Genomic DNA, 27,443 nt, shown 5'->3' on the forward strand with positions numbered 1-27,443 from the left:
TAATTTTGTCTCGCAAAAAGCCTTCTAACTTTTATATTTAAATTTAACTTTCAAAAGGCCTATTAACTTTTAAATGAACCTAAGACAAACCAAGACTAAACATAGCCGGCAGATTGCCGGAATAGCTGCGAAAGAATAGACCTGCGTGCCATATAATAGAGATAAACAGATTAAGATCTAAATTGAAAAAAAAAATGACGCCGCTCAAAAACCTAGGTAAAAAACATTCAGCGATAAATCAATAAAGCTTGTTAAAATTCATTCCGCAGAAGCCCCTTATTAGGGACCTTTACTGCACAAATCAGTTCCTTTGATCTTAAACAAATTCAATTTAAACTTAAGTTTTAAAGTGCAGTCATTTTATTGAGTGAGGTAAGTCACGTATGATCAAAACCTAATCACGCAAATAACCTAAAAACTTTTGCTAAAGCGAGTGAGAAATGACGTCACGCGCGCAAATGCCGTTAGTGAGAGGAACAAGTCATTCAGAAAATTTGACTTTTTCAGCTTTGCTGTGTGAAATGTAAAACGAAAAAAGAGCGTCAGACGACAAAACAAAAAACCAAGAGCACCGCAATTTAGATTCGCTGAGCTCACAGCTTCGCAGCTATAATCAAACAACAAAAATCACAAAAACAACATGAAAAACTGCAACATTTTGAGCCCAAAACCTCCTAAAATGACCTTTTAACCTCAAAATAAGGCCATCGCAGCAGCTGCATTACTCTAAGCAGTTGAAGGACTACTAAAGCCCAGTTTAGGCCTCTAATGAAACTTAATACCCGCTGGGCTTTACCTGTTTATCCCGTTTTGAAAGATCGAAGTCATTGAAAAATGTGTGAACACATCTTAAAAAAGCACAGCGCCCCAATACAATTCAAATTCCCTGAATTGTAAAAAACCAAGAGCACCGCAATATAGCTCCACTCAGGTTACAGCTGCGCAGCTCTAAACAAAACTTGTGTAGCATTTCGTTGAATTACAAGAATGTCAAATAAATACGAGCCCCACGTGTTCTCTATTATGAAAAAATAAATTTAAGAGGAGTAAACTGCAAATAATTGATAGAAGTGATGAAATTGCACAGAATTATGAACATATACTTATTTGCATACTTGTTTAATCTAAATCTATACAGCCCAAAAATAATAGCATTCTAACCATTAAAATATCTATTGAGTTTCACTTTGAAGCACAGTAGCATCTATCGTAGAAAATTCGGGCAAATTACACGTAGTTTGAGTAACACTACTTCCCTCTATTAACTCATTATTAAAAGTTTTACAAGTTTGAGAACCATTTTCTTCAACTAGAGATTGAGTCAACTGGCCAAAGTTTCCATCTGTAGCATGCATAGCTTGGTATGCTTTGGTGGCGATGGCTTTCATTGTTGTATTTTGCTCCAGAGCAGTTTGCAAAGACTGTAAAAGCGCATCCGATTCCAGAATTTTTGGATCAACCATAACGCTCAATCCACCAGCACCCGAATTTGAAAGCATGAATATGGCTTCTATTGATTTCACATCTTTGTGGTCTGCGGACGAGCTATTAATTCCAGATTCCACGACAGACGCTAATACTTGATCAGGAGTACAGGTTACAATGATCGTACGAACAATCGGTTCATTGTCAACTTCTAAATCATTTACACTTGTATTATTTGCATTATGTAATTGCGCATTGCTGTCTTCGATTTCGACCAGGCCACTGGGAAGCCAGGATTCAATTTGTTCATCTGACCATTGATGCACTTTTGATAAATGGTCCCTTAAATCATGGACAGTATCGATTCTGGTGTCGCAGAGGGAACAAATATTGGTAAACTCGGTCTGGTCTTGTATATCTGTCACTGTTGTAATGCTTTGAACTGAGGACTGTTGTTGTTGTTGTTGATTACTGCCACGAGACATGTAATGAAATCTGAGTTCAGGGTGCATTCTGGCGATGTGGTTGCGCAGTTGTTGCTTCACGCGGAATTGTTGACCACAGTGTGAACAGATGTGGGGTTTATCGCCTAAGAAAAGACTCGATGTAACATGGTATTCGTTAACTTTTTTGCAGTATCAGCAGAAACAAAGAACCCCACTATAACATCCCACGCCCCCGAACAATATAAGCATATACACGCACGCGTGGACATAAACAAACAACCACATGCGCACACCCACACATACGTACGTACATACATACATACGTACGTACATACATACACACGCCCAAACATACGCAAGCTTGCCAACACAAACCCATGCCCCCTCCCACATCAACTCACTTACCGGTGTGTATCATGATGTGATCTTGGAGATGTTTCTGCTGATTGGTTTTGTACTGGCACATGTGGCATTTGAGCAGTTTCTCGCCCCTATGTCTCCTCATGTGCTGTTTGAGATTGTGTTTGTCTGGGAATGAGGCCTGGCACAGTCTACATCTCTGGGGTTTGTTAGAAGTGTGCAACCTCAGCATGTGTTGCTTCAAGTCACCTTTCCTCGAACAGGTCACGTTGCAGTACTCACATTGAAACCTGCAAATACAGAGTAGAGTACTCAAATTGATAGAAAGAAGTATATAATTTCAGAGCAATTATGCTAAAAGAATTCTACAAGGCTATTGATTCACTTGACAATAACAAGGCTCCTAGCCCGGGCATCTTCAAAGTTTTTGATAAAAATATTTTTCGAAAAAGTTTGAAATTTGCTATTGTCAGTGTTGTCTACAAAAAGTACAGAAACCAAAAGCTATCCGAACATAGTAGGCCAATCACATTTACTCCACCGTTCGCAAAACTCTTTGAACGTCTTCTATAGAGTGATTGAATAAACAAAAGAATACGTAATGATAATCAATTTTGATTTCCAAGATACAAATCATCCACAGATGCTGTTTTACATTTCGCTGAAGCCCTACAGCATAAAAATACCCTGCAGATTGCCGGAAATTAGCCGCCGTTGATTCCCATAACTATTGGGATTGAAAGAGAAGAAAATATAACAAATTGTTTTTTGTATAAAAACATTTTTAAGTGCGATATATTTTGATGTCATACTCCTGTCTCTCAGTGAGAGGCTACAGGGTCTAGTATCAATACCAATAAGCATTATAGATAGTAACTAAAACTTATGAGAACAAAGTTCAAGTACCGGGCATCTAAAAATGGGCTTTCTGGGTTTATCCCGTTTCTATTTCTGATTTTGATTTTTTTAATACTGACTCTCTTCATTTTGAATTGCTTTGCTGAGCAGCTGCTGTTTAAAAGGACTTTGAGCGGAAGGACAGAAGAGTAAAACTAGCCTAAAGAAGTCAAAAATATTTCACGCAAAATGTCGAAAAAGCGGCAAAATGGGTAAAGCGAAAAAAAGTTCGACGAAGTAAAAAACATAGCAGGACAAGTCCTGACGTACAATTCAAAGAATTTTCATTGACTAAACAGAAAACTAGACCTAGAAACGACTATGAATGGATTGGGAAAACCATTTAGAAAAAAAATCCGATCCAAAAAATCGAAAAAAAAACAAAAAATCAAACCGACTAACGTCGGGCGAATTGCTCTCAAACCACCGGCGAGCGGTTGGCTTGGTCAGTAGCTAGCCACGGGGGGGGGGGGGGGGAGGGGTGCACCGGGGGCTGATGGGGGGCAGCACTGGGTTGGGGGGTGCAACAGCGCGGTGGGGGGGGGGGTGGGGGGTGGAGGCAATAGTGGGGGTGGGGGTCAACAAGGGGGGGGGGGGGGTGTCTCAACCTCTAAGAACCGCCCTTCACACCATAAGTATAAGTATAAGTCTCCAAAACAGTTTGAGCTGAAACAGACCTGAAAGGCTCTAAGAGCACTTAATGCCTGCTGGGCGCTACCTGTTTATCCCGTTTTTGAGGACGAAAAATCAAAAGCGTCAAACGAAAAATTTGTCAAGCGAAAAATCGCATTAAAAAAAAGACCGACAGGACTAATATAATTACTACAAACTTCGTTTGAGAGCAATTAAAAATCAAAGTGAAATTTCCGCATGTGAACAAAAAACCACTAGTGAGAAAGCGAATTTTTGTTCAAACATCGTTTTCTCACTCTACTTTAAATTTAGAGCGAAAAAATTTCACGCCGCAAAACCACACGCTTTTTCGCTTCACTTCCTTTTTTCGGCGTGACCAAAATCACTACTCCAATTTGACTTCAAAAATCATGAAAATGTGTGAACAGATCTTAAAAAAAAGACAGCGCCCCAATACAATTCAAATTCTTTGAATTGTAAAAAAAATAGGAGCGCTATAATAGCCGGCTTAGAAGATGAGGGCGGCTATTAATAATGATAACAATAAAATATTGATTGCAATACTTAATGATTTACCGTTTAACTCAATACCACAGCATTTTTTTAGGAAACTAAGTGCTTACGAATTTGCAGGTATTGCAGGTAATCGAGATTTCAGCGGGCGAACTGCAATTGAGAAGCTTCTTAAAAGCATTTTTATGAAACAGACTTTACGATAACCGGAAACTGTCCTCTGCATCCAGGAATTTTTTCAGCGTGCAAACATAAATTACAGCTTTCCGCCGCTAAATTATCTTTAAAAGCGATCTAAAAGCCTTCATTTTTTACCTTTGGCATCCAGATCTTATGGCTTCCACAATGTGAAAAACTTGACGTTCCTTCTAAACACGGTGACCCGAAATATTCAAACTATTTTATGTTGAAATGATAATTGTCTTAAATTCCATACAGTAAAGCTACTAACACTGGTTTTTGGTCCGTGTGTCCCAGAAGATGTAATTTCATGGATCCATGTTGAGAGAATTTTGCCCCACAGATGGGACACGAGAAGGGCTTCTCACCCGTGTGCACTTTCAAGTGTCTCTTCAGTTTGAAATTGTCACTGCAAGAATAGTCACACATGTGACATTTGAATGGACGCTCACCTGCGCAAAATTCAGTGTAAGGTAAACTAAACAGTCCTAAACGCAGCAGAATACTTACATTAGTCTCTATTTGTAAGTCGTAGTAATAGGACGCATCTCGCCCAATCAATTCCACTCGGGGCGTTGGATACGTCCTATGCCCATAACTCAAATATATACAAATTGTTCATTATTTTTGAAACCTTTCAAGATAAAAGTTGAACTATACATTCGATCGAATTGCTAAATGCATAAGAAACGAATTATTGCATAATTAAATGGAGATAAAGATAACTATCTTTTTACAGCTTTGGCAGCAGGGGAGATTTTTACTCCAACCAACTCCTTTGTCTCAACTATACTATATGAGTTACATTCATACCTTAATTTATAATTATTAGCCGACAGGTTGACAAAAATAGCACACATTGGCGCTATATCGACTGAATCATATAAGCAAAAGAAGATTGGCAGCCTAATTTCTTCAACGAGTCAAATCATTTTCCAAACTTTTCACTTAAAAGCATTCAATACAATTATACTAAACAACGCTTTTGCATTTACGACTATAAAATCAATACTATTTAAAATTTGCAGTTTCTTTAATGAGCTCTGCTAACCTTAGGAACTATTACTTATCCCGTTTATATACTTTTGATTGCGCTCTTTTGACCTTGACAGCATTTGCGAAAATTTGTTGAAAGAATTGTATATTCCATTCATTTGCCGGAAAATAGACGCCGTGGCATCGTAGATCTACAAATATCAAACAGATAATAAAAAACAGACAGACTGAAAAGATAAATTTTTTGTTTAATTGCTCTTCTTTGTTTTAATTGCTGCTATGTTATATTTTAATTAGAATATGTATAACTTTTTGGAGCTACTATTAGCTGCTCTCAAATAACAACCTTCAATGTTACACACTCCTTATCTCTTTGAGTTAAAGAAAGGTAAAGTCATTTTTGATGGCGAGGCAAGTCATTTCTGAGATTGAAGTAAGTCACGTGTGGCCAAAACCAAATCACGCAAATTAACAAAGCATTGCAGGACAAGTCCGGAATTACAATTCAAAGTTTTGAACTAATTAATGAACTGACAATTAACATTTTTAGAGCAACAATGAACTAAGATAGTCGACGAATCCCATAACCACATATGCACAAAACTGAATAAAAATCTAAAAACTATTACAATTTCTTTTCCAAAACATAAGGTTTTAAGAATCACTAAAGAGAACACATTACGAAAATATTTACTCTACACATCCTTAGAATGAGAGCATGATGCAACAACCTTGTGCGAAAAAAAACCTAAAAGAATTTTTATTGAGACTAAACAATAAGACAATAAGAAACCAATGCAGCTCGAGAACTCTTAAACATGCTCTTCGAGGGCTCATTCTTTGCTCCCTTAACTATTTCAACGTGACTAAAGTTTGACTATATTGCTTTAAGGACGTGAAAACAAAACTAAAAAGTGAGAACACAACTTAAAAAAGACAGCGCACCAAAACAATCCAAACACTTTGGATTGTAAAAAATATAGGGCAACTCCTCAACTGCAATTTAGCGAACTTTCAATAGGTAAACAAAAAATCAAACCTAGAAAATACTATTAATTAATCCAAAAAAGCATTCAGAAAAAACCGATTAAAGCACTCGAAACGAAACAGAAGTCAAATTGGCGCACGTGAAAAAATTGCAGTCAACAAAGCAAATTTTTGTTCAAACACCATTTTCTCAATTCACTCTATTTCAAAAATAAAGTCAAACAATTTCATGAGGAAAACCACTGGCTTTTTCACTCCACTTGATATTTAGGCGTGACAAAAACATCTTCAATTTAACTACAAATCAATTCCCAAATAAAATTCTATTTCTTCGAGTTATAAAAACCAAAAGAAGGCCAATAGTAGCCCAATCTATCTCTTTGCAACTATTAAAAACAAAAATAGTCAATTAAAGGGACCGAATCAGAAAGCATAGCAGGACATTTCCCAAAATAATTCGAATAGCTGACAAAAAGATTTTATTTTTTTATAAAAACGTTATTTATAGTACAGGCATAAATCAATGATGCATCAGATGCAACAACAGAATCAGAAATTTGCAAAATTTTGCAGCAAAACTCTTTGGAAAATAATCACCCGAATAGAGCATTAGAAATAGCCAGTAATCTATAGCAACTAGAAGTCCTAGAGCAGCCAGATTGGATCAAATTTTAAATTTGGTATTGCAATCGATTGAAAATAAACATGTGAATTAGTTTTTGAACATTTGATATTTGTACCTAGCACCTACCAGAAAACCCTAATCCAAAACCAATTCCACTAAAAAATAATAATAAACAGATTTCCAAACGCGAACAAACATAGACACTCTCGCATACCAAGACTTGTCTCACTGTACTTAAAATCACTGAAACACTTTTCGTCACTAAACTAATCACTTTTTCGCTTCAATTGTTGTTTCGATGTCACCAACATTCCACGCAAAAATCAGACTCAAAATTAGAACAATCTGTAAAGTGAATGATAGGGCCATAAAGAAGCATCTCCGCCAATACTCGTCTTCGAGTTGTTTAAAAATCACAGCGCCATTAAAGGTCATTCTTTTAATTGTAAAAAAACTCTGCGCTTTTCGACCACGACCATGAATGCAAATTTCGACCTGTTCTCCCTGACATGATCTATATTCTTCCACAATGGTGGTCACTTGTGCATCCAATGCTGTTCTCAGCTTTGGATTATTTTCGGTTTCCAATCATATTACAATCAATTGACTTGATAGCCGGCAGATTGCCGGACATCAGTAGCAAATTAGACTCTTGAGGCCTCATAGTTTCAAAATTTTTTTTGAAAGCGAAGAAAATACTCATAACATAGCTGGTAGATTGTCAGAAAATAGCCGCAATAGCTTCGTAGATCTGCAGTCTAAAAAAAACAGCAAAAAAAGACACCAATAAAATTAGTCTTTTCATTGAAGGCTGAGATGTTATATTTTGATTAATAACCTGTATAAGTTATTGCTGCCTCTATTAGCTGCTCTCAAATAACCTTCATTTTGAGTGACACACATTCATTTGACCTTATCTCTTTGAATTAAAGTAAACAAAAGTCAATTTCAAAGGAAGTCATTTTTGAGAGTGAGGTAAGTCAGGTGTGACAATAAATTTTTCACTAGAATGAACAAAAAATTTCGAAACAAAAAAAAACGAAGGAACAAAAAGCAGATTTGAAGTTGTTGAGACGTCATATGGTCGTAACAAAAATCTTGACGATGAAATAAAAAAACAAAGTGAAGGCCAATAATAGCCCCAGCTATCGCTGCGCGGCTATTAAAAATGAAGCTCTGATTTCAAATAATACTTATTTTCTCATCAAATTTAAAAAAACTAATGTCTTTCAAGTAAGATGGCCGTATAAAAATGACTTCTTTTGGTTTTTAAATAGACTGTACACTCTGAGTTGAGATTTAATCAGTGAGCGCCGAAGTCATTTGCGCAAAGTCATTTAATTAAGTGAGATAAATCGGATCTTTTCCGTTATGCACCCCGTTACAGAGCACGTGCCTTTGCGTAGTAAATCATAAATTTGAAAAATGACACGTGTGTCCGGGGTGCAAATAATATGCACCCAATAAGCTGGGGGGACCAAACGGAAAAGATCCGATAAATCATGTATGCTCAAAATTATCACACGATTGACCTGAAAATTTATGTAGAAAGGATTAACCAATGACATCACTCACACAAATTTCAGCTGCTGAGTGGTAAAAGTCATCAACAAAAGTTGTACTGAATTCATTCATTTAAACACAGCCGCCAGATTGCCGGAAAATAGCCTCCGTTGACGCGCTGGACGAATATCGGAATTGAATCAGAGAAGTTTCAAAAATTGTTAATTCAGTGTGCAGTTTCAGTTAAATTCAAAAACCTATACTTACATCAGCTTCTAAACTGACAGGCATAGATAAGATTTAATAGTAAGATCAGCTAGCAATCGCTCCAATGAACTTTGATAACCTAATGCCTTGACTTAATGACCGGGCTTTATCGCTTTATTCTGTTTTAGATTTTGATTTTGCTTTTTTGACATTAACCGTATTCACCACATTACGTGATTGAATACGTACAAGAATTTAAAATTCATTTAGTTGAAACAGTCAGTGAGGTAAATCAGAAGTCAAAGGTATAAATCGTGGCTTATGTAAAACGAAGAACTTGATCAAAAGGTAAAGCGAATTAAAAAACATAGCCGGACAAAACCTGAAATACAATTCAGAAAAGAGTATTAATTTATGAACTGACAATTATTCAGTCCCCCTAAAAAGGCAAATGAGAGCCGTTAGTAATGTGACTAAGCAATAAAACAACACAAGAACAACAAATAAGCGAGAGTAAAAATATTCAACTGTTATTTTTTTAAAAGACAGGATCAAAAAAAAACAACTGCTATGAACTCAAACTACCAACTACATTCCCCCATTTCATATTAGCAGCCTGTCATTAATTAACGATGTGTCCTTTCAAAATTAATATTAAATGATAAGACAAAATAACCAAAAATCGCAATAAAACTCGCTTGAAATTTTTTGAAAACACAGTATAAAAGTCACACAACGCAACAGCTACTGAAGGACACAATAACTCCAATTAATTGAGTCCTCAAGGACCACCGTTGAGATCTGTCATCAATAAGATTAAGTGATAAGACAGCAATAAGTACAATAAATACCAGCAGACTTAACAAAAAATCAAAGATTCATTTTAAAAACGAACAAGCGTAAAAGTCGTAAAAGTCACAAAAAGCAATAGCTATGACTGAACTGACGTGCTTTAATTGAAGCCTCTTTAGCAACCGATGAGACCTTTCAGTAATGAGACTAAGTGTTAAGACGACAAAGTTGAAAAGAAAAACTCGCAAAACTAAAAAATTCGATAATTACTATTGAAAACATTGATAATTACTATTGAAAACATTGATAATTACTATTGATAATCTTGACCCCTATTAGAAGCATCAGAGACCTGTCCCCAATGAGATTAGATAATAAGACATCAAAAAGTACAATAAATACTTGCTGAACTCAAAAATTCAACACATTTTTTGTGAAAAAGTATTGTCAAGTCATGAAAACCACTAGCTATTAACTCGATTCATTAATTAGGTTCTTTTATGCCTCATTAGCAGCCAATCAGACCTCCCATTATAGTCCACTCCTGTTTTTTTTTCTAGTTCCAAATTTAAGTAATTTGACTTAAACAAAAGACAGTGCCCCAATAAAATTCAAATTCCTTGAATAGTAAAAAAACCGATGAGACGAATAATAACCTCGATACCGCTTCGCGACTACTACAAAAAAATTATTGCAGATAATTATTAAGACATCACCTGTGTGTGTGTTCTCATATGCCTTTTCAGGCTGCTAGATTCCACGGATGCATATTCACATTCTGGACATTTAAAAGGATTGAATGAGCTGTTTCTGCTTGTAGTGTCTCGCCAGAGCTGCTACGCAAGAGAACCTCTGCTGACACCTATCACATTGGTTGTCTTTCACTTCTTTGTGAGTGCTCAGGTGGTTGTTCAGCAAGTACACGCTAGCGAAGGCTTTCTCACAAAGGGTGCACTGAAAATTAAAATTGCATGAACGAAGGAACAGAAAGCAGATTTGAAGTTGTTGTGACGTCATATGGTTGTAACAAAAATCTTGAAGATGAAATAAAAAAACAAAGTGAAGGCCAATAATAGCCCTAGCTATCGCTGCGCGGCTATTAAAAATGAAGCTCTGATTTCAAATACTTATTTTCTCATCAAATTTAAAAAAAACTAATGTCTTTCAAGTAAGATGGCCGTATAAAAATGACTTCTTTTGGTTTTTAAATAGACTGTACACTCTGAGTTGAGATTTAATCAGTGAGCGCCGAAGTCATTTGCGCAAAGTCATTTAATTAAGTGAGATAAATCGGATCTTTTCCGTTATGCACCCCGTTACAGAGCACGTGCCTTTGCGTAGTAAATCATAAATTTGAAAAATGACACGTGTGTCGGGGGTGCAAATAATATGCACCCAATAAGCTGGGGGGACCAAACGGAAAAGATCCGATAAATCATGTATGCTCAAAATTATATCACACGATTGGCCTGAAAATTTATGTAGAATGGATTAACCAATGACATCACTCACACAAATTTCAGCTGCTGAGTGGTAGAAGTCATCAACAAAAGTTGTACTGAATTCATTCATTTAAACACAGCCGCCAGATTGCCGGAAAATAGCCTCCGTTGACGCGCTGGACGAATATCGGAATTGAAACAGAAGTTTCAAAAATTGTTAATTCAGTGTGCAGTTTCAGTTAAATTCAAAAACCTATACTTACATCAGCTTCTAAACTGACGGGCATAGATAAGATTTAATAGTAAGATCAGCTAGCAATCGCTCCAATGAACTTTGATAACCTAATGCTTCCACTTAATGACCGGGCTTTATCGGTTTATCCTGTTTCTTTTGGATTTTGATTTTGCTTTTTTGACATTAACCGTATTCACCACATTACGTAATTCAATACAATTCAGAAAACTGTAATAATTTATGAACTGACAATTATTTAGTCCCCCTAAAAAGGCAAATGAGAGCTGTTAGAAATGTGACTAAGCAAAAAAACAACACAAGAACAACAAATAAGCGAGAAAAAAATATTCAACTGTTATTTTTTTAAAAGACAGGATCATTACAAAAAAACAACTGCTATGAACTCAAACTACCAACCATATTCCCCCATTTCTCATTAGCAGCCTGTCATTAATTAACGATGCGTCCTTTCAAAAATAATATTAAATGATTTAACAAAATAACCAAAAATCGCAATAAAACTTGCCGAAATTTTTTGAAAACACTTAGTATAAAAGTCACAGAACGCAACAGCTACTGAAGGATACAATAACACCAATTAATTGAGTCCTCAAGGACCACCGTTGAGATCTGTCATCAATGAGATTAAGTGATAAGACAGCAATAAGTACAATAAATACCAGCAGAACTAACAAAAAATCAAAGATTCATTTTAAAAACGAACAAGCGTAAAAGTCACAAAAAGCAATAGCTATGACTGAACTGACGTGCTTTAATTGAAGCCTCTTTAGCAACCGATGAGACCTTTCAATAATGAGACTAAGTGTTAAGACAACAAAGTTGAAAAAAAAATTCCAAAATAAAAAAAATCGATAATTACTATTGAAAACATTGATAATTACTATTGATAATCTTGACCCCTATTAGCAGCATCAGAGACCTGTCCCCAATGAGATTAGATAAAAAGACATCAAAAAGTACAAAAAATACTTGCTGAACTCAAAAATTTACTCACATTTGTTGAGGAAAAAGTATTGTCAAGTCATGAAAACCACTAGCTATTAACTCGATTCATTAATTAGGTTCTTTTATGCCTCATTAGCAGCCAATCAGACCTCCCATTATAGTCCACTCCCGTTTTTTCTACTTTCAGCTTAAGGGCAGCCCAAATCACCACTCCAATTTGACTTAACAATGCGTGCAGACATCACAATGCACAAAAGACAGTGCCCCAATAAAATTCAAATTCCTTGAATAGTAAAAAAAAAACCGATGAGACGAATAATAACCTCGATACCGCTTCGCGACTACTACAAAAAAATTATTGCAGATAATTATTAAGACATCACCTGTGTGTGTGTTCTCATATGCCTTTTCAGGCTGCTAGATTCCACGGATGCATATTCACATTCTGGACATTTAAAAGGATTGAATGAGCTGTTTCTGCTTGTAGTGTCTCGCCAGAGCTGCTACGCAAGAGAACCTCTGCTGACACCTATCACATTGGTTGTCTTTCACTTCTTTGTGAGTGCTCAGGTGGCTGTTCAGCAAGTACACGCTAGCGAAGGCTTTCTCACAAAGGGTGCACTGAAAAATAAAATTGCATGAACGAAGGAACAGAAAGCAGATTTGAAGTTGTTGTGACGTCATATGGTTGTAACAAAAATCTTGAAGATGAAATAAAAAAACCAAGTGAAGGCCAATAATAGCCCCAGCTATCGCTGCGCGGCTATTAAAAATGAAGCCCTGATTTCAAATAATCCTTATTTTCTCAACAAATTTAAACTAATGTCTTTCAAGTAAGATGGCCGTATAAATATGACTTCTTTTGGTTTTTAAATAGACTGTACACTCTGAGTTGAGATTTAATCAGTGAGCGCCGAAGTCATTTGCGCAAAGTCATTTAATTAAGTGAGATAAATCGGATCTTTTCCGTTATGCACCCCGTTACAGAGCACGTGCCTTTGCGTAGTAAATCATAATTTTAAAAAATGACATGTGTGTCCGGGGTGCAAATAAAATGCACCCACTAAGCTGGGGGACCAAACGGAAAAAATCCGATAAATCATGTATGCTCAAAATTATATCACACGATTGGCCTGAAAATTTATGTAGAATGGATTAACCAATGACATCACTCACACAAATTTCAGCTGCTGAGTGGTAGAAGTCATCAACAAAAGTTGTACTGAATTCATTCATTTAAACACAGCCGCCAGATTGCCGGAAAATAGCCTCCGTTGACGCGCTGGACGAATATCGGAATTGAAACAGAAGTTTCAAAAATTGTTAATTCAGTGTGCAGTTTCAGTTAAATTCAAAAACCTATACTTACATCAGCTTCTAAACTGACGGGCATAGATAAGATTTAATAGTAAGATCAGCTAGCAATCGCTCCAATGAACTTTGATAACCTAATGCTTCCACTTAATGACCGGGCTTTATCGGTTTATCCTGTTTCTTTTGGATTTTGATTTTGATTTTTGACATTAACCGTATTCACCACATAACGTAATTCAATACAATTCAGAAAACTGTAATAATTTATGAACTGACAATTATTTAGTCCCCCTAAAAAGGCAAATGAGAGCTGTTAGAAATGTGACTAAGCAAAAAAACAACACAAGAACAACAAATAAGCGAGAAAAAAATATTCAACTGTTATTTTTTTAAAAGACAGGATCATTACAAAAAAACAACTGCTATGAACTCAAACTACCAACCATATTCCCCCATTTCTCATTAGCAGCCTGTCATTAATTAACGATGCGTCCTTTCAAAAATAATATTAAATGATTTAACAAAATAACCAAAAATCGCAATAAAACTTGCCGAAATTTTTTGAAAACACTTAGTATAAAAGTCACAGAACGCAACAGCTACTGAAGGATACAATAACACCAATTAATTGAGTCCTCAAGGACCACCGTTGAGATCTGTCATCAATGAGATTAAGTGATAAGACAGCAATAAGTACAATAAATACCAGCAGAACTAACAAAAAATTAAAGATTCATTTTAAAAACGAACAAGCGTAAAAGTCACAAAAAGCAATAGCTATGACTGAACTGACGTGCTTTAATTGAAGCCTCTTTAGCAACCGATGAGACCTTTCAATAATGAGACTAAGTGTTAAGACAACAAAGTTGAAAAAAAACGCGCAAAACTAAAAAAAATCGATAATTACTATTGAAAACATTGATAATTACTATTGATAATCTTGACCCCTATTAGCAGCATCAGAGACCTGTCCCCAATGAGATTAGATAATAAGACATCAAAAAGTACAAAAAATACTTGCTGAACTCAAAAATTCAATCACATTTGTTGAGGAAAAAGTATTGTCAAGTCATGAAAACCACTAGCTATTAACTCGATTCATTAATTAGGTTCTTTTATGCCTCATTAGCAGCCAATCAGACCTCCCATTATAGTCCAGTCCCGTTTTTTCTACTTTCAGCTTAAGGGCAGCCCAAATCACCACTCCAATTTGACTTCACAATGCGTGCAGACTTCACAATGCACAAAAGACAGTGCTCCAATAAAATTCAAATTCCTTGAATAGTAAGAAAAAACCGATGAGACGAATAATAACCTCGATACCGCTTCGCGACTATTAAAAAAATTATTGCAGATTATTATTAAGACATCACCTGTGTGTGTTCTCATATGCCTTTTCAGTTTGCTAGATTCCACGGATGCATATTCACATTCTGGACATTTAAAGGGTTTGAATGAGCTGTGTTTGTGCTTGTAGTGTCTCGCCAGATCTGCTTTGCAAGAGAACCTCTGCTCACACTTATCACACTGGTTGTCTTTCACTTCTTTGTGTGTGCTCAGGTGGTTGTTCAGCAAGTACACGCTCGCGAAGGCTTTCTCACAAAGGGTGCACTTAAAATTGACATAACTAAAGTCGGGCGAATAGCTCTCAGACGACCGTCGAGAGGTAGGTTTCGTTAGTAGCCACCTGGGGCTTAGGCATGCTAGCATATGGAGGGTGGTTAAGCGATGGAGGAGGGAGAGGGGGTAGGATTGTGGGAGAGCTGGACGAGAGGGGGTCCGAATCGCCAGGTTGCAGGAGGGTGAACGGGGGTGGCTGTGGGAGAGGGGGAGGGGGGAGGGGTGTTTGACATGACTAATAATTGCTATAAACTTCGTTTGAGAGCAATTTAAAAAATTAAAAATAGTATCAAATCAAAATTCCTTTGAATAATTGTCAATAACATCACATAATATAAGATGTTAAAACACATACGTACAAGTTATGCGATTGCAGAAATAAAAAACTTTTTTTTTCAGTACGATTATAATAACAGCAAACGTTTAATTTATTCTTCGTTTTAGCAGCGTACCGACCGGAATCTAGGAGGCATTTTGCCTGTTTGAGCACCGTTTCAAAGCTGTTCAAATTCAATCGCTGTACTTTTATACGTTCTTGAAGTACTTTTTGATAAAATTTTCTCATAAAGAATAGCCAAAATAATCCCAAAAACGTAGGAAATTCGTTCTATAGAAACCCAATACTATATAACTTATACAGTTAGTCGCTAAAAAGCAAGAAAAGAGATGATTTTTTCATATCGTAAAGAAAAGGTCAAGAACAATGAATAGAAAGTTTTCTGTTTCTCTTCAAAAAGTCTACCAGAATAAACCTAAAAAAAACAGAAAAACAAAATTAGCAAAAAATGTATGTAGCATATTGTTCAGATGATTTTTCTCACATTCTCTTATTTTTTCAATTATGTTTGTCAAATTTCGCGAGAGTTACAAAGAAATCGAATGCGAACGGATTTGCGCTTCTTTCTGGTTTTTGCCAACTTTTCTAAAAAAGGGCATTGTTTTTATCCGCCTATCATTATCAACCGATCTCTCTCTCTCTCTCTCTCTCTCTCTCTCTCTTTCTCTCTTTTTTTGTTAGGAAGGCGACTTACACACAACTTCAGACAATAGTTTCAAAAGCTCAAAATGAGTAGTTCCAAAAAGGAGGCAATTTTGGTTTCCGATCTAGATGTTATTTCTTTTTGTTGTGGAAACGCAAAATTAATCCTTAGACATTTTGCTCATTTTGTAATTTATTAAGGCCGGTCTTGTTTACTATTCCGTAAAAAAAAGAACTCCGTATTTATAATGTGGTTCCACATACAGTTTGTAAATCTTTAAAAGCAACGTTCTGCTGAGGCACGTTCTAGTTTGAAAAAATACAGAAACAAGGTGATTACAATGTTGCCAAACAATTTATATGATCCAGAATTGAGAAAATGTTATCAAACGTAGAATCTAAGTATTTCACACTCCTTTGTTCCTACCACACTTGCTCATTTCAAGGAATTTTCCTTTTTAGTAGAAAGCTAGCGTGCAACCAGATTAAAAACAGTTTTTCGAATGTTTGACGTCAATTTGTTACCTGCCAGTCATTTTGAAATAGCATTAAGGTCAGCCATATATTCTTGTTTTTCGAAATTACCAAACAAACTTGTATCGTCCGCACAAAGCACAATGTTTTTCTTCGGTACTAGTAAAAGGTCATTTGTATAAATGATAGACTAACGGACTGAGTATTGATCCTTTAGGAATTCCACAAAAAACGTCTCTTGGTAATGAATTCTGTGATTGAAAGAAAACATAGTTGTCCATTTGAGATTACTGAAGAAGATCTTTCATTTTGCCTCTAAAACCATATACGGAACATTTATCTAAGAATATCTCGTGATCAACAGTGTCAAAAGATTTTGATAGGTCCAACAACGCACAACGAGACATTATATTTTTCTACTAATTTGCAGATTTGCTAGCATATCGATAATTGTACCTACCGTTGATCATTTGCTAAGAAAACCATTTGTTTGCCAGTGAGAGCTTTTTCCTTTAAACTAAAAGACATCATTGCTGATGGCATAATTTTGCCAAAAACTTTATGAATACTGGAATTAGAGAGATTGGTCGATAATTGGAGGGATTAATTATGTCTGTCTTTAAAAATTGACCCGATTTTGGCCATCTTCAATTTATTTGGCTATTTTTCATGAGCTAAGATCTTATATGATGAATAGGTACTCATATATAACAGGATTGATCCCATTGCGTAATCTGTTATTAAGACCTATAGGATCCTCACCTGTTTTACCAACAAGACGTTTAAAATCAATGAAGACATTTTTTCGTTGAGTTTGCCTCAGAACAAAAGTTCTAGGAAGACTGAACAAATTTTCTATCGTACGGTTCCTTAAATTTGCTTGCTAAGGGAGTCCCAACGTTGACAAAAATTATTGTTTTTTTCCGAACAGATTGTTTCTATAGCATCTTTTTCAGAATTTTTCTGCAGATATTTTTCATACAGCTGTGAAACTTTTTTCCTCTTGCGTCGTTTTTCTTTTACAAAATTTTTCAGTAATTTTTTTTGCTTTCCGCACTATATCCTTAGTTTCATTATATTGTCGGTTATGTAGTGCTCTAGTTTCTACTGCTTTCACGTCTAATAATTTTTTCACGAGAGCTCTTTTATTACACAGGCATTTATTACTTTCATTGCTGATCCAGCTTTTTAGCTTTTTCTTATGACGTTTCATTCCGGAATATGAAGGACGCGTCCAATAATATTTCCAAGTAGACCTATTGCTTTTTCGGTGTAGTTGAGAGAAATTCTGGTTTTGCGTAATAAAGTTCCGTTGATAGTTTATCTAAGTAGTCTAGTATAGTTGAACATGGCATTCCAATTTCGTTGCTGCACGTTTATTTACTAGCCCAATATGCTCATTTTGTTGAGTCTCTAAAAGAACACCACAAGGGTCAGTCAAATTAAGCTCTTGAACTTTTGAAACGCAGTTAAGTTCAGAAAAAAACATCGGAGGTTGACTTCGTTTTAGGTGTAACTCTTGTGTATTCAAAATAATTGGATTTACAGCTTAGTTCCCGAGACTCAATCTTTGAAAGCAAATTTTCCAAATGGCTAGATTTCTTTGAAAGATCAGTATTGAAATCTCCACGTAATATAAGATTGCCTGTGGCTCCTACAAGAAACATATGTTCAAGGACGAATTGCTAAAAATTAAAGTTTTAGTTGACTTGCACTCCATTGTAACAAAAACTCTTGATTTGTTCCTTCACATATTGAAGTTAGGATATGAATACCTTGGTTCGTTGACGTTTTGATTAATGAAAGCTCAAAGTTCTCAATTGATAGCAAAGCAACACCTCCTTTTCTTCCTTTTACACGATTAAAAAACAATATTCGACAAATCATAAATCATTGGTGAATACATTGGTAATTGAAAAATCTTTCAAACATGTTTTTCTGAGCGCTAGAAAGGATGGCTTTAAACTTGTCACTTCCAGATTAGCTAAAAGTTTATCAAGATTTAATCGAAGCCATATATTCTTGTTCTTCGAAATTACCAAACAAACTTGTATCGTCCGCACAAAGCACAATGTTTTTCTTCGGTACTAGTAAAAGGTCATTTGTATAAATGATAGACTAACGGACTGAGTATTGATCATTTAGGAATTCCACAAAAAACGTCTCTTGGTAATGAATTCTGTGATTGAAAGAAAACATACAGTTGTCCATTTGAGATTACTGAAGAAGATCTTTCATTTTGCCTCTAAAACCATATACGGAACATTTATCTAAGAATATCTCGTGATCAACAGTGTCAAAAGATTTTGATAGGTCCAACAACGCACAACGAGACATTATATTTTTCTACTAATTTGCAGATTTGCTAGCATATCGATAATTGTACCTACCGTTGATCATTTGCTAAGAAAACCATTTGTTTGCCAGTGAGAGCTTTTTCCTTTAAACTAAAAGACATCATTGCTGATGGCATAATTTTGCCAAAAACTTTATGAATACTGGAATTAGAGAGATTGGTCGATAATTGGAGGGATTAATTATGTCTGTCTTTAAAAATTGACCCGATTTTGGCCATCTTCAATTTATTTGGCTATTTTTCATGAGCTAAGATCTTATATGATGAATAGGTACTCATATATAACAGGATTGATCCCATTGCGTAATCTGTTATTAAGACCTATAGGATCCTCACTTGTTTTACCAACAAGACGTTTAAAATCAATGAAGACATTTTTTCGTTGAGTTTGCCTCAGAACAAAAGTTCTAGGAAGACTGAACAAATTTTCTATCGTACGGTTCCTTAAATTTGCTTGCTAAGGGAGTCCCAACGTTGACAAAAATTATTGATTTTTTCCGAACAGATTGTTTCTATAGCATCTTTTTCAGAATTTTTCTGCAGATATTTTTCATACAGCTGTGAAACTTTTTTCCTCTTGCGTCGTTTTTCTTTTACAAAATTTTTCAGTAATTTTTTTTGCTTTCCACACTATATCCTTAGTTTCATTATATTGTCGGTTATGTAGTGCTCTAGTTTCTACTGCTTTCACGTCTAATAATTTTTTCACGAGAGCTCTTTTATTACACAGGCATTTATTACTTTCATTGCTGATCCAGCTTTTTAGCTTTTTCTTATGACGTTTCATTCCGGAATATGAAGGACGCGTCCAATAATATTTCCAAGTAGACCTATTGCTTTTTCGGTGTAGTTGAGAGAAATTCTGGTTTTGCGTAATAAAGTTCCGTTGATAGTTTATCTAAGTAGTCTAGTATAGTTGAACATGGCATTCCAATTTCGTTGCTGCACGTTTATTTACTAGCCCAATATGCTCATTTTGTTGAGTCTCTAAAAGAACACCACAAGGGTCAGTCAAATTAAGCTCTTGAACTTTTGAAACGCAGTTAAGTTCAGAAAAAAACATCGGAGGTTGACTTCGTTTTAGGTGTAACTCTTGTGTATTCAAAATAATTGGATTTACAGCTTAGTTCCCGAGACTCAATCTTTGAAAGCAAATTTTCCAAATGGCTAGATTTCTTTGAAAGATCAGTATTGAAATCTCCACGTAATATAAGATTGCCTGTGGCTCCTACAAGAAACATATGTTCAAGGACGAATTGCTAAAAATTAAAGTTTTAGTTGACTTGCACTCCATTGTAACAAAAACTCTTGATTTGTTCCTTCACATATTGAAGTTAGGATATGAATACCTTGGTTCGTTGACGTTTTGATTAATGAAAGCTCAAAGTTCTCAATTGATAGCAAAGCAACACCTCCTTTTCTTCCTTTTACACGATTAAAAAACAATATTGAACAAATCATAAATCATTGGTGAATACATTGGTAATTGAAAAATCTTTCAAACATGTTTTTCTGAGCGCTAGAAAGGATGGCTTTAAACTTGTCACTTCCAGATTAGCTAAAAGTTTATCAAGATTTAATCGAAGCGATCTTGATGCTGAGTTTCATTGAGTGATTAATTTGCATCCACTAGAATAAAACTAAGGGTAGTCGAAAACTTTTTTTGTAAAAAACTTTTTTAAAAAACTTCTTTTAGTTAAAAAACTTTTTTTGTTTTATATATGTGGAACTCAACTATATATTTAATCTTATAGTTTCAGCGTTCAGTCGCTTCCACTAGACAAAATATAAATATCTCAAGGTTAGAGGACAGTCGCTTCTCTTGAGTTTTTCATTGAGTATTGTTTGGCAGTTCTTCAGGTTTCCGGAAAAAACCCCAAAAAACAAAAATTGAGTGTTAATTTTTTGGAAAATTGGTTCGGCAGATTTTCAAGTTTCTCAAAAAAAACCCGAACTAAAAAACATGAGAATTTTTACTAATTTTTGAAAAATTTGGTCAGTTTCGAGCTGTTTGGCAGATTTTCAGGTTTCCCGAAAAAAAAAACAAAAAAAAAACAGAAAATTTAAGTTTTTTTAATTATTTTTCTTAAAAAAACTTCGATATTCTTCTTAACATCTCGAACCGCTACGCGGTTCTCGATAAAAGCCAAAAAATTCTCAGTGATTTCAAGCAGAATCACAAACTATACCTATAAACTCAGAACCTGAAGTAAACTATAACTAGACCTGGAATGAAGGTTCCTGCCATTTAAGGCAGCAACGACTCGTCACTGATCAGTCCACTTATTGAAATAACTGGCTATCTTAACGATGCTTCACATAGGATCACAAACTTATTGATTAGATTTTAATGTACTTTTTGATGAATAGATTTTTGGACAGGCAACTGGTTTTCGGCAACAAAAGATGTATCACTACAAGAGGGGCATATTAGTTCGAGGACAAAGAATTAGAATCACTGCACATTTGAAGTTGGATGAGATTGTGGAACTTCTTTTATCTGTGATGCAATACTTATGCAATGCATGCAAAAACAAATCAGATTTTTATGAAAAACCCTGAATAGCTAATACAGGAAAAGCTAATACCATAGTGCCACAGATTATGGGATGAACAGCCAACGAAACTCCAGTCCTACAATTTTCCAGCGAAAGATACCTCAAATTGTATCATAAAATTTACACACCTTATGTGGCCTTTCGATGTAATGTGTTTTCCAGTGTTTTTCCAGTGTCTCTTTTGACAAAGCAGCATAATTTCCACATATTCCACAATGGTACACTTTCGAGTTACTCTCCACTAAATTATCTCCATCTGCACGAATATGTTTGTACACATCAAACTTGGGCTTTCTCTGCGAGTTCGACCGGCGTTTCTGGTTACCGGATTCTTTTGAGGGTGATAATGACGACTGCACAGTGTGGAACTCAATAGCATCTTCTGAATCAATATCATTCAAGTTAACTCCTAAGAAGCTATTCGTGTCTTTGTCTTCTCTTTCAGTAGCATTATTTCCTGAGGGCTCGAAACAGCCTGAAGCTAAAATTTCAGTTCGCGAAATTCCATCTTGCTGTAATGTCTCGTCTTTTGGAGATAAATAAATATTATTATTTAAAGACTGTGGATCTTGAGTTTCATTCGAAGACTGATCGTAAGTCCTCAGAATTGTTAAACTTGATCCTTCGATCTGATTGGCCATTCTGTGAGACGGCGATAGATGGATGTCATTGTAGGATGCAGGTACGAAATCTTTTGTAGGCTTAAGGTAGTAATCGTGGTAGAAATGTGGATCAACAGAGAACGAGCTTTCGATTTCTCTCTCTTCTGCCGTTTCCTCTTCTAAAACAACTCAGGACGCTTATATTTAAAAATAATCAGAAAACTCATGGTAGATTGACGGAACATAGCAACGGCATTAACTCAAAACTTCTATATTCTTTTTTAACATATCCGACTAACGTCTGACGAATTGCTCTCAAACGACAGTCGAGCGTTTGGCTTCGTCAGTAGCTAGCTTACAGAGGCTAGCTTTAGCCTAATTAAGGGACTGGGGTGGGGGGATAATGTGGGTGCTGAGCGGGGGTGGGGGGATACATAATTCCTCTTCTACATCTAAGGATAATAATCTAAGCAATATCAATTAAGAAATGTTCTAATCACTATAATATTTAGTTCACTCAACCATATTGAATTAGCTGCATCGGTTTCCTCCGCTTCTTTCATTTTCACTATTTTGAAACTGGCTGTACTGTGTGAAAGAAAGGTAAACATTGCAAAAAGGAGAGCGCCTGAATAAGAGTTATTCGAATAGCTAACAGCGGTTATTATACAGACAAAAATAATTCTACTTAACAGATTTTGTCCATTCAATGACCTAACTCTTGATAAACGTAGTGCAGTGGTTTCTAAAGGTATTATTCGAACGTTTAATGAATGTTAATGCATGACATTTGAACAATATTTTAATCCATTTTTTTGTATGTGCATGAACTGCATTTATCCGCTTTAGATTTTAGTTGCATGGAGCAGTCAAGTCAACGGATGACAACTTTAGGCGAGGCATGTTTGCTTATATTACAAAAGTTCTACATAAATATAAAATGCTGAAAATGAGTTATTTTTTAACGAAATTTTAAGGTATATCACACAACACAAAATGAAAATACTGAGCGACTACGAAAGGCAAAGGAAACAAAGAACTAAATGTTTCATCAATTTTGACAATAATCTCTAAAAGTCCCACGAATTGTTCTTCTGTGACCTTGTAGAACCTACATGTCCCAAGGGAGCGTATCCACGTTACATCCAAGGTATTAATCAAAAAACAATAACGCAAAAACTCTCTTTAAAAAATATTAAGAAAAATATTTCATTTAATTCAGTATAAGACCAATCTATCCAATATTCAATTTTTTTCTAGAAACAGCATCCAAGAAACAGTTACAAAAAAGAAATTGAATCAGAACTTCTGAAAAGCACGAAAGAGAAAAGCAAATTTAAAAAACCGACAAACATAGCTGCCAGATTGCAAGAAAATAGCCGCAATAGCTTCGTAGACCTGCTGTCTCAAAAAGATAGTAAGAGAAACAGACCAAAAATCTTTCAAAAAAGCTGAGATGAGCTACCTTTTAAATCTAAAAAAGCTGAGCTACATTTTGATTTAAAAACTCTGTTAAACTTATTGCTACTTGTATTAGCTGCACCCAAATACCCTTCAATTAAAGTGACCTATTTGACCTCATCTCTTTGCATAAAAAGTAAAGAAACGTCAATTTCAGAGTGAAGAAGTCAATTTTGAGAGTGAGGGAAGTCACGTGCGACCAAAAACTCATTCACAAAAATGATCAAAGAACTCCACTAAGAGTGAAAAATGACGCCACACACGCAATTCAGTTAATTTTGCATGAACGAATGCACAAAAAGCAAGATTTAGTGATTGTGACGTCATATTGTTGTAACCAAAATCATGACAACGAAATAAAAAAAGACAAAGAGAAGGCCAATAATAGCCTTAGCTATCGCTTTGCAACTATTAAAGATAACATTATGTAGTAGTAAATTAGGCTTCATTTTCAGGGCACTGGGCTCTCTATCTCCTCGCTAATTGGCTGATTTGACTTTCTGTACTGAATTGAATTCGTTGCAGTTGCACAAAAAAGGTCCAAGCAAAAGACTGGTTGCTTCAGAATCATGCCTAGAGAAGTAATTTTAGTAGAAATCAGTATATTTCTTGTTTAAGCTTTTTGACGTCAAATTTGTCCTTCTACATAAAACATTTAACAGTTGGCTGGAACGTTTCCAGAAATTTTGATGCGCTTTTTGGTTCTAATTTGGCTTAATTTTATTAGCTCACTTGTCTGTTATTCAGTTGATCACCACCCTCCAGTTCTTACTGATTGGTATGCTGATACATTTTCCTGCAAGAAAATCAATCAGAAGAAGTAGATCGTGTAGTGCTACAAATAGTGAGAGAGGTGGCAGGCAGAGTTTATTCAGCCTTTTCTTGTAGCTCATTTCCCAATTACTGAGCTCATTTCCCGGTTACTGAGCTCATTTCCAAATGTAGCTTTCTTTCTCAGTCTTTGTTTCTGTTTTGTTAACGAACCAGGCTTGAGTTCCATATGTAACAATTAAGACCACCTATCCTGTGTACGTATTAAGTTTGGCATTTAGCATTGTAGACGCGATGTATTTCTCTATAAGAAATAGAACGCCTTAGTACATTGAAGCGCCTTTTTTCAACATCAGCTTTCCAGTTTATTTTCGGTGCCCTTGTTATGCCCCTCACATCGTTATTTTATGTCTTCGGAACAGCTTTGGTGATTCGTACACTTAGAGGCTAGTAAAGATCCAAGAAAACTGCTCTGACATTTGATGCGCTATTTATCGGGTTTTACCTATTTATACCATTTTTGAGGACAAAAAATCAAATGGTTAAATGAAAAAACTATCAGAACAGTTAACAGGTTTGCATATCAACCGACACTTATTTACTTTTTTCTTTGCTTCCTAGTCATTTAATGAAGCTGACAATGCCATGACAGCAATGGAATTCTTCACGCTGTGCCATCAGTAAGTATACTGGGGGCTACAGTAACAAAACATAGCTGGCAGATTGCCAGAAAATAGCCACAATAGCTTCGTAGATCTGCAGCATCAAAAAATAGTAAAAACTGACCAAAAATAAATTTTAAATGGTGAGATCTTATATTTTGATTATGAATCTCTTTAATTTATTGCCGCTTCTGCTAGCTACTCTCAAATAATCTTCATTTAGAGTGACACACACTCACTTGACCTTATCTCCTTGAATTAAAGTTGAAAAAAAAGTCAATTTTAAAGTGAGGAAGTCATTTTTCAGAGTGAGGTAAGTCAAGTGTGAACAAAAACATAAACACGCGGATGAACAAAAAAATTTGCTCCACTAAGAGCAAAAATGATGTCACGCACGCAATTCAGTTGAAATTGCTTGAACGAATGAACAAAAAGCAGATTGTGACGACAAAACTCTTGACGAAATAAAAAACATAGCAGGACAAGTCCTGACGTACAATTCAAAGAATTTCCATTGACTAAACAAAAAACTAGACCTAGAACGGACTATGGGTGAATTGGGAAAACCAAATTTAAAAAATTAGATAAAAAAACAGAAAATCAATGTCAAAATGCCGCATGTGAACAAAAAAAAATTACTAGCAAAAAATGGAAATTTGGTTAAAACAAAAAAAAACTAGGCCTCGAATTAACTATGAATGGATTGGGAAAACCATTTAGAAAAAAAATCCGATCCAAAAAATCGAAAAAACCGTAAAAATTAAAGAGAAATTGCGGCATGTGAACAAAAAACCACTAGCGAGAAAGCGAACACCCTTTGTTCAAACACCCTTTTCTCACTCTACTTTAAAATTAGAGCGAAAAATTTTCACGCCGCAAAACCACTCGCTTTTTCACTCCACTTCCTGTTTCGGCGTGACCAAAATCACTACTCCAATTTGACTTCAAAAAGCATGAAAATATGTGAACGGAGCTTTAAAAAAAAACAGCGCCCCAATACAATTAAATTCTTTGAATTGTAAAAAAAACCAAGAGAAGCCCAATAATAGCCCCAGCTATCGCTGTGCGGCTATTAAAAATTAAATTACCTTCTGTAAAGTAGCCACCCAACCGCTCTTCGTCATAGTCGTCAAGAGCGCTATCAGATTCATATGACAACAGGTTTCTGAAGTTTTTGATATCCAGGGCTGGCTCTGAAGATTCCACATCCACTGTGGCAATGCCTTCATCGGGGAAATCAAAAAAGGATTCGTCGCGGACTGTATGTGTTGATTGGCAAAGCTCCGACACCTGAAAATGAAATCAAAGTATTCGGAGCCCAGTTGTCAACTAATTTTGACAATTTACGACAAACCTGAGTTTTGCTTTGTTTAGTGGGTGACGTAAAACCTTCATTTGACAAATATAGTGATCCAATTCGAAACGTTTTCTGGTCCGGGTTTACGTATATAAGCCTCTCTGTTATTCCCGATTTTCCAGGTGAAATTCCTGTGGAATTATAGGAACAATGGGACTCGTCTTGATTCAAACTCTCCAAGAACTTGACCTCTTTCTGAAGCTTGGCGTAAACCTTCTCAAAACTCGTATCGGCGAAGGAAAAGGATACATTTGACATCTTTACAGGAGATGCTTTTAAGCCCGCCATTTTGTTTCTGAAATCGAACAATGTATTGGCAGTTGATCTTAGCAACAGAAACTTTTTGTTTTTAGAAACAAAAGCTGAAGTATGAAATGCCCCACCCCAACACTGGGTGAATATTGGCTGGTCCGGGGGCCCTCCCAACACTACACATCCATCCATCATTGGGTATCGTTCAAATCTATCAATAAAAAGAAGCGTAACTGTCCTCTTTTCGCGCAGACCTTCCATGCCAGTTGTTTAAGCGCTTTTTAAGCGGATGGGCCAGCTCCACCATTGCATGCGAAGACAGTTGGACAAAATGTTGCTTTCTCGACATCAATTACTCTTTGTTCATATTTGTTCTTTTTAATAGATTCGGGAAAATCTATTTTCCATTTATATTTACCATATCTATTTTGATTATAATTCTGATGCTTTGATTTCTCTATTTTTTGCATCTGATGCTTTAATTTATTACTACTGTCAGGATTTATAAAAACACATATGAGTTGACCCCGAGTTGACCGACTACCATTTTAGGCGAGGGGCTTTCTCTTGATCTTTGTTAAAGATTCTTGATACTTGTAGTCTTTGCTGCTGTTTTCAGGCAGCTGCTTGCAAGAGGGTTGAAAACTTTTACATCAAAGTACGTTTTATTGAACCTGGATTCCCAAAGTCTGTCGGCCTTGATATCTAATCCTGCATATCATCAGTTATCGTTAATTTAAGAGCAAAGGTTTCCCCATACAATGGCTGAAGATGAAGTTCGATCTCATCATGAGACATCACTTCACAAATTCGCAAAGGAATCGCGAAGT

The 27,443-nt window shown here is 35.7% G+C and overlaps 1 protein-coding gene across 1 annotated transcript; it reads right to left on the minus strand.

Moving 5' to 3' along the window:
- Nucleotides 1-959: 959 nt before the first annotated feature.
- Nucleotides 960-26,652, minus strand: LOC142353292 (uncharacterized). Its single transcript, XM_075405524.1, has 7 exons — nt 26,359-26,652; nt 26,093-26,294; nt 21,637-22,289; nt 14,895-15,132; nt 4,726-4,906; nt 2,277-2,521; nt 960-2,014 (listed from the first exon to the last, which is right to left on the minus strand). Exons 1-7 carry the CDS (start codon nt 26,647-26,649, stop codon nt 1,173-1,175), a joined length of 2,652 nt encoding a protein of 883 aa, XP_075261639.1. The 5' UTR covers nt 26,650-26,652; the 3' UTR covers nt 960-1,172.
- Between the last annotated feature and the right edge of the window lie 791 nt (nt 26,653-27,443).

The sequence above is a fragment of the Convolutriloba macropyga genome, chromosome 14, assembly GCF_964194025.1.
Source record: "Convolutriloba macropyga chromosome 14, txConMacr16.3, whole genome shotgun sequence".
Taxonomy (NCBI): Eukaryota; Metazoa; Xenacoelomorpha; order Acoela; family Convolutidae; genus Convolutriloba; species Convolutriloba macropyga.

What these genes read in the sequence shown, in the direction of transcription:
- LOC142353292 (XM_075405524.1), bottom strand. Translation starts at nt 26,649, where the DNA reads ATGGCGGGCTTAAAAGCATCTCCTGTAAAGATGTCAAATGTATCCTTT. An exon ending in GGGTGGCTACTTTACAGAAG is followed by an intron (nt 22,290 to 26,092) that starts GTAATTTAATTT and finishes GAGTTGTTTTAG; the next exon opens with AAGAGGAAACGGCAGAAGAG. An exon ending in ACATCGAAAGGCCACATAAG is followed by an intron (nt 15,133 to 21,636) that starts GTGTGTAAATTT and finishes GTCAATTTTAAG; the next exon opens with TGCACCCTTTGTGAGAAAGC.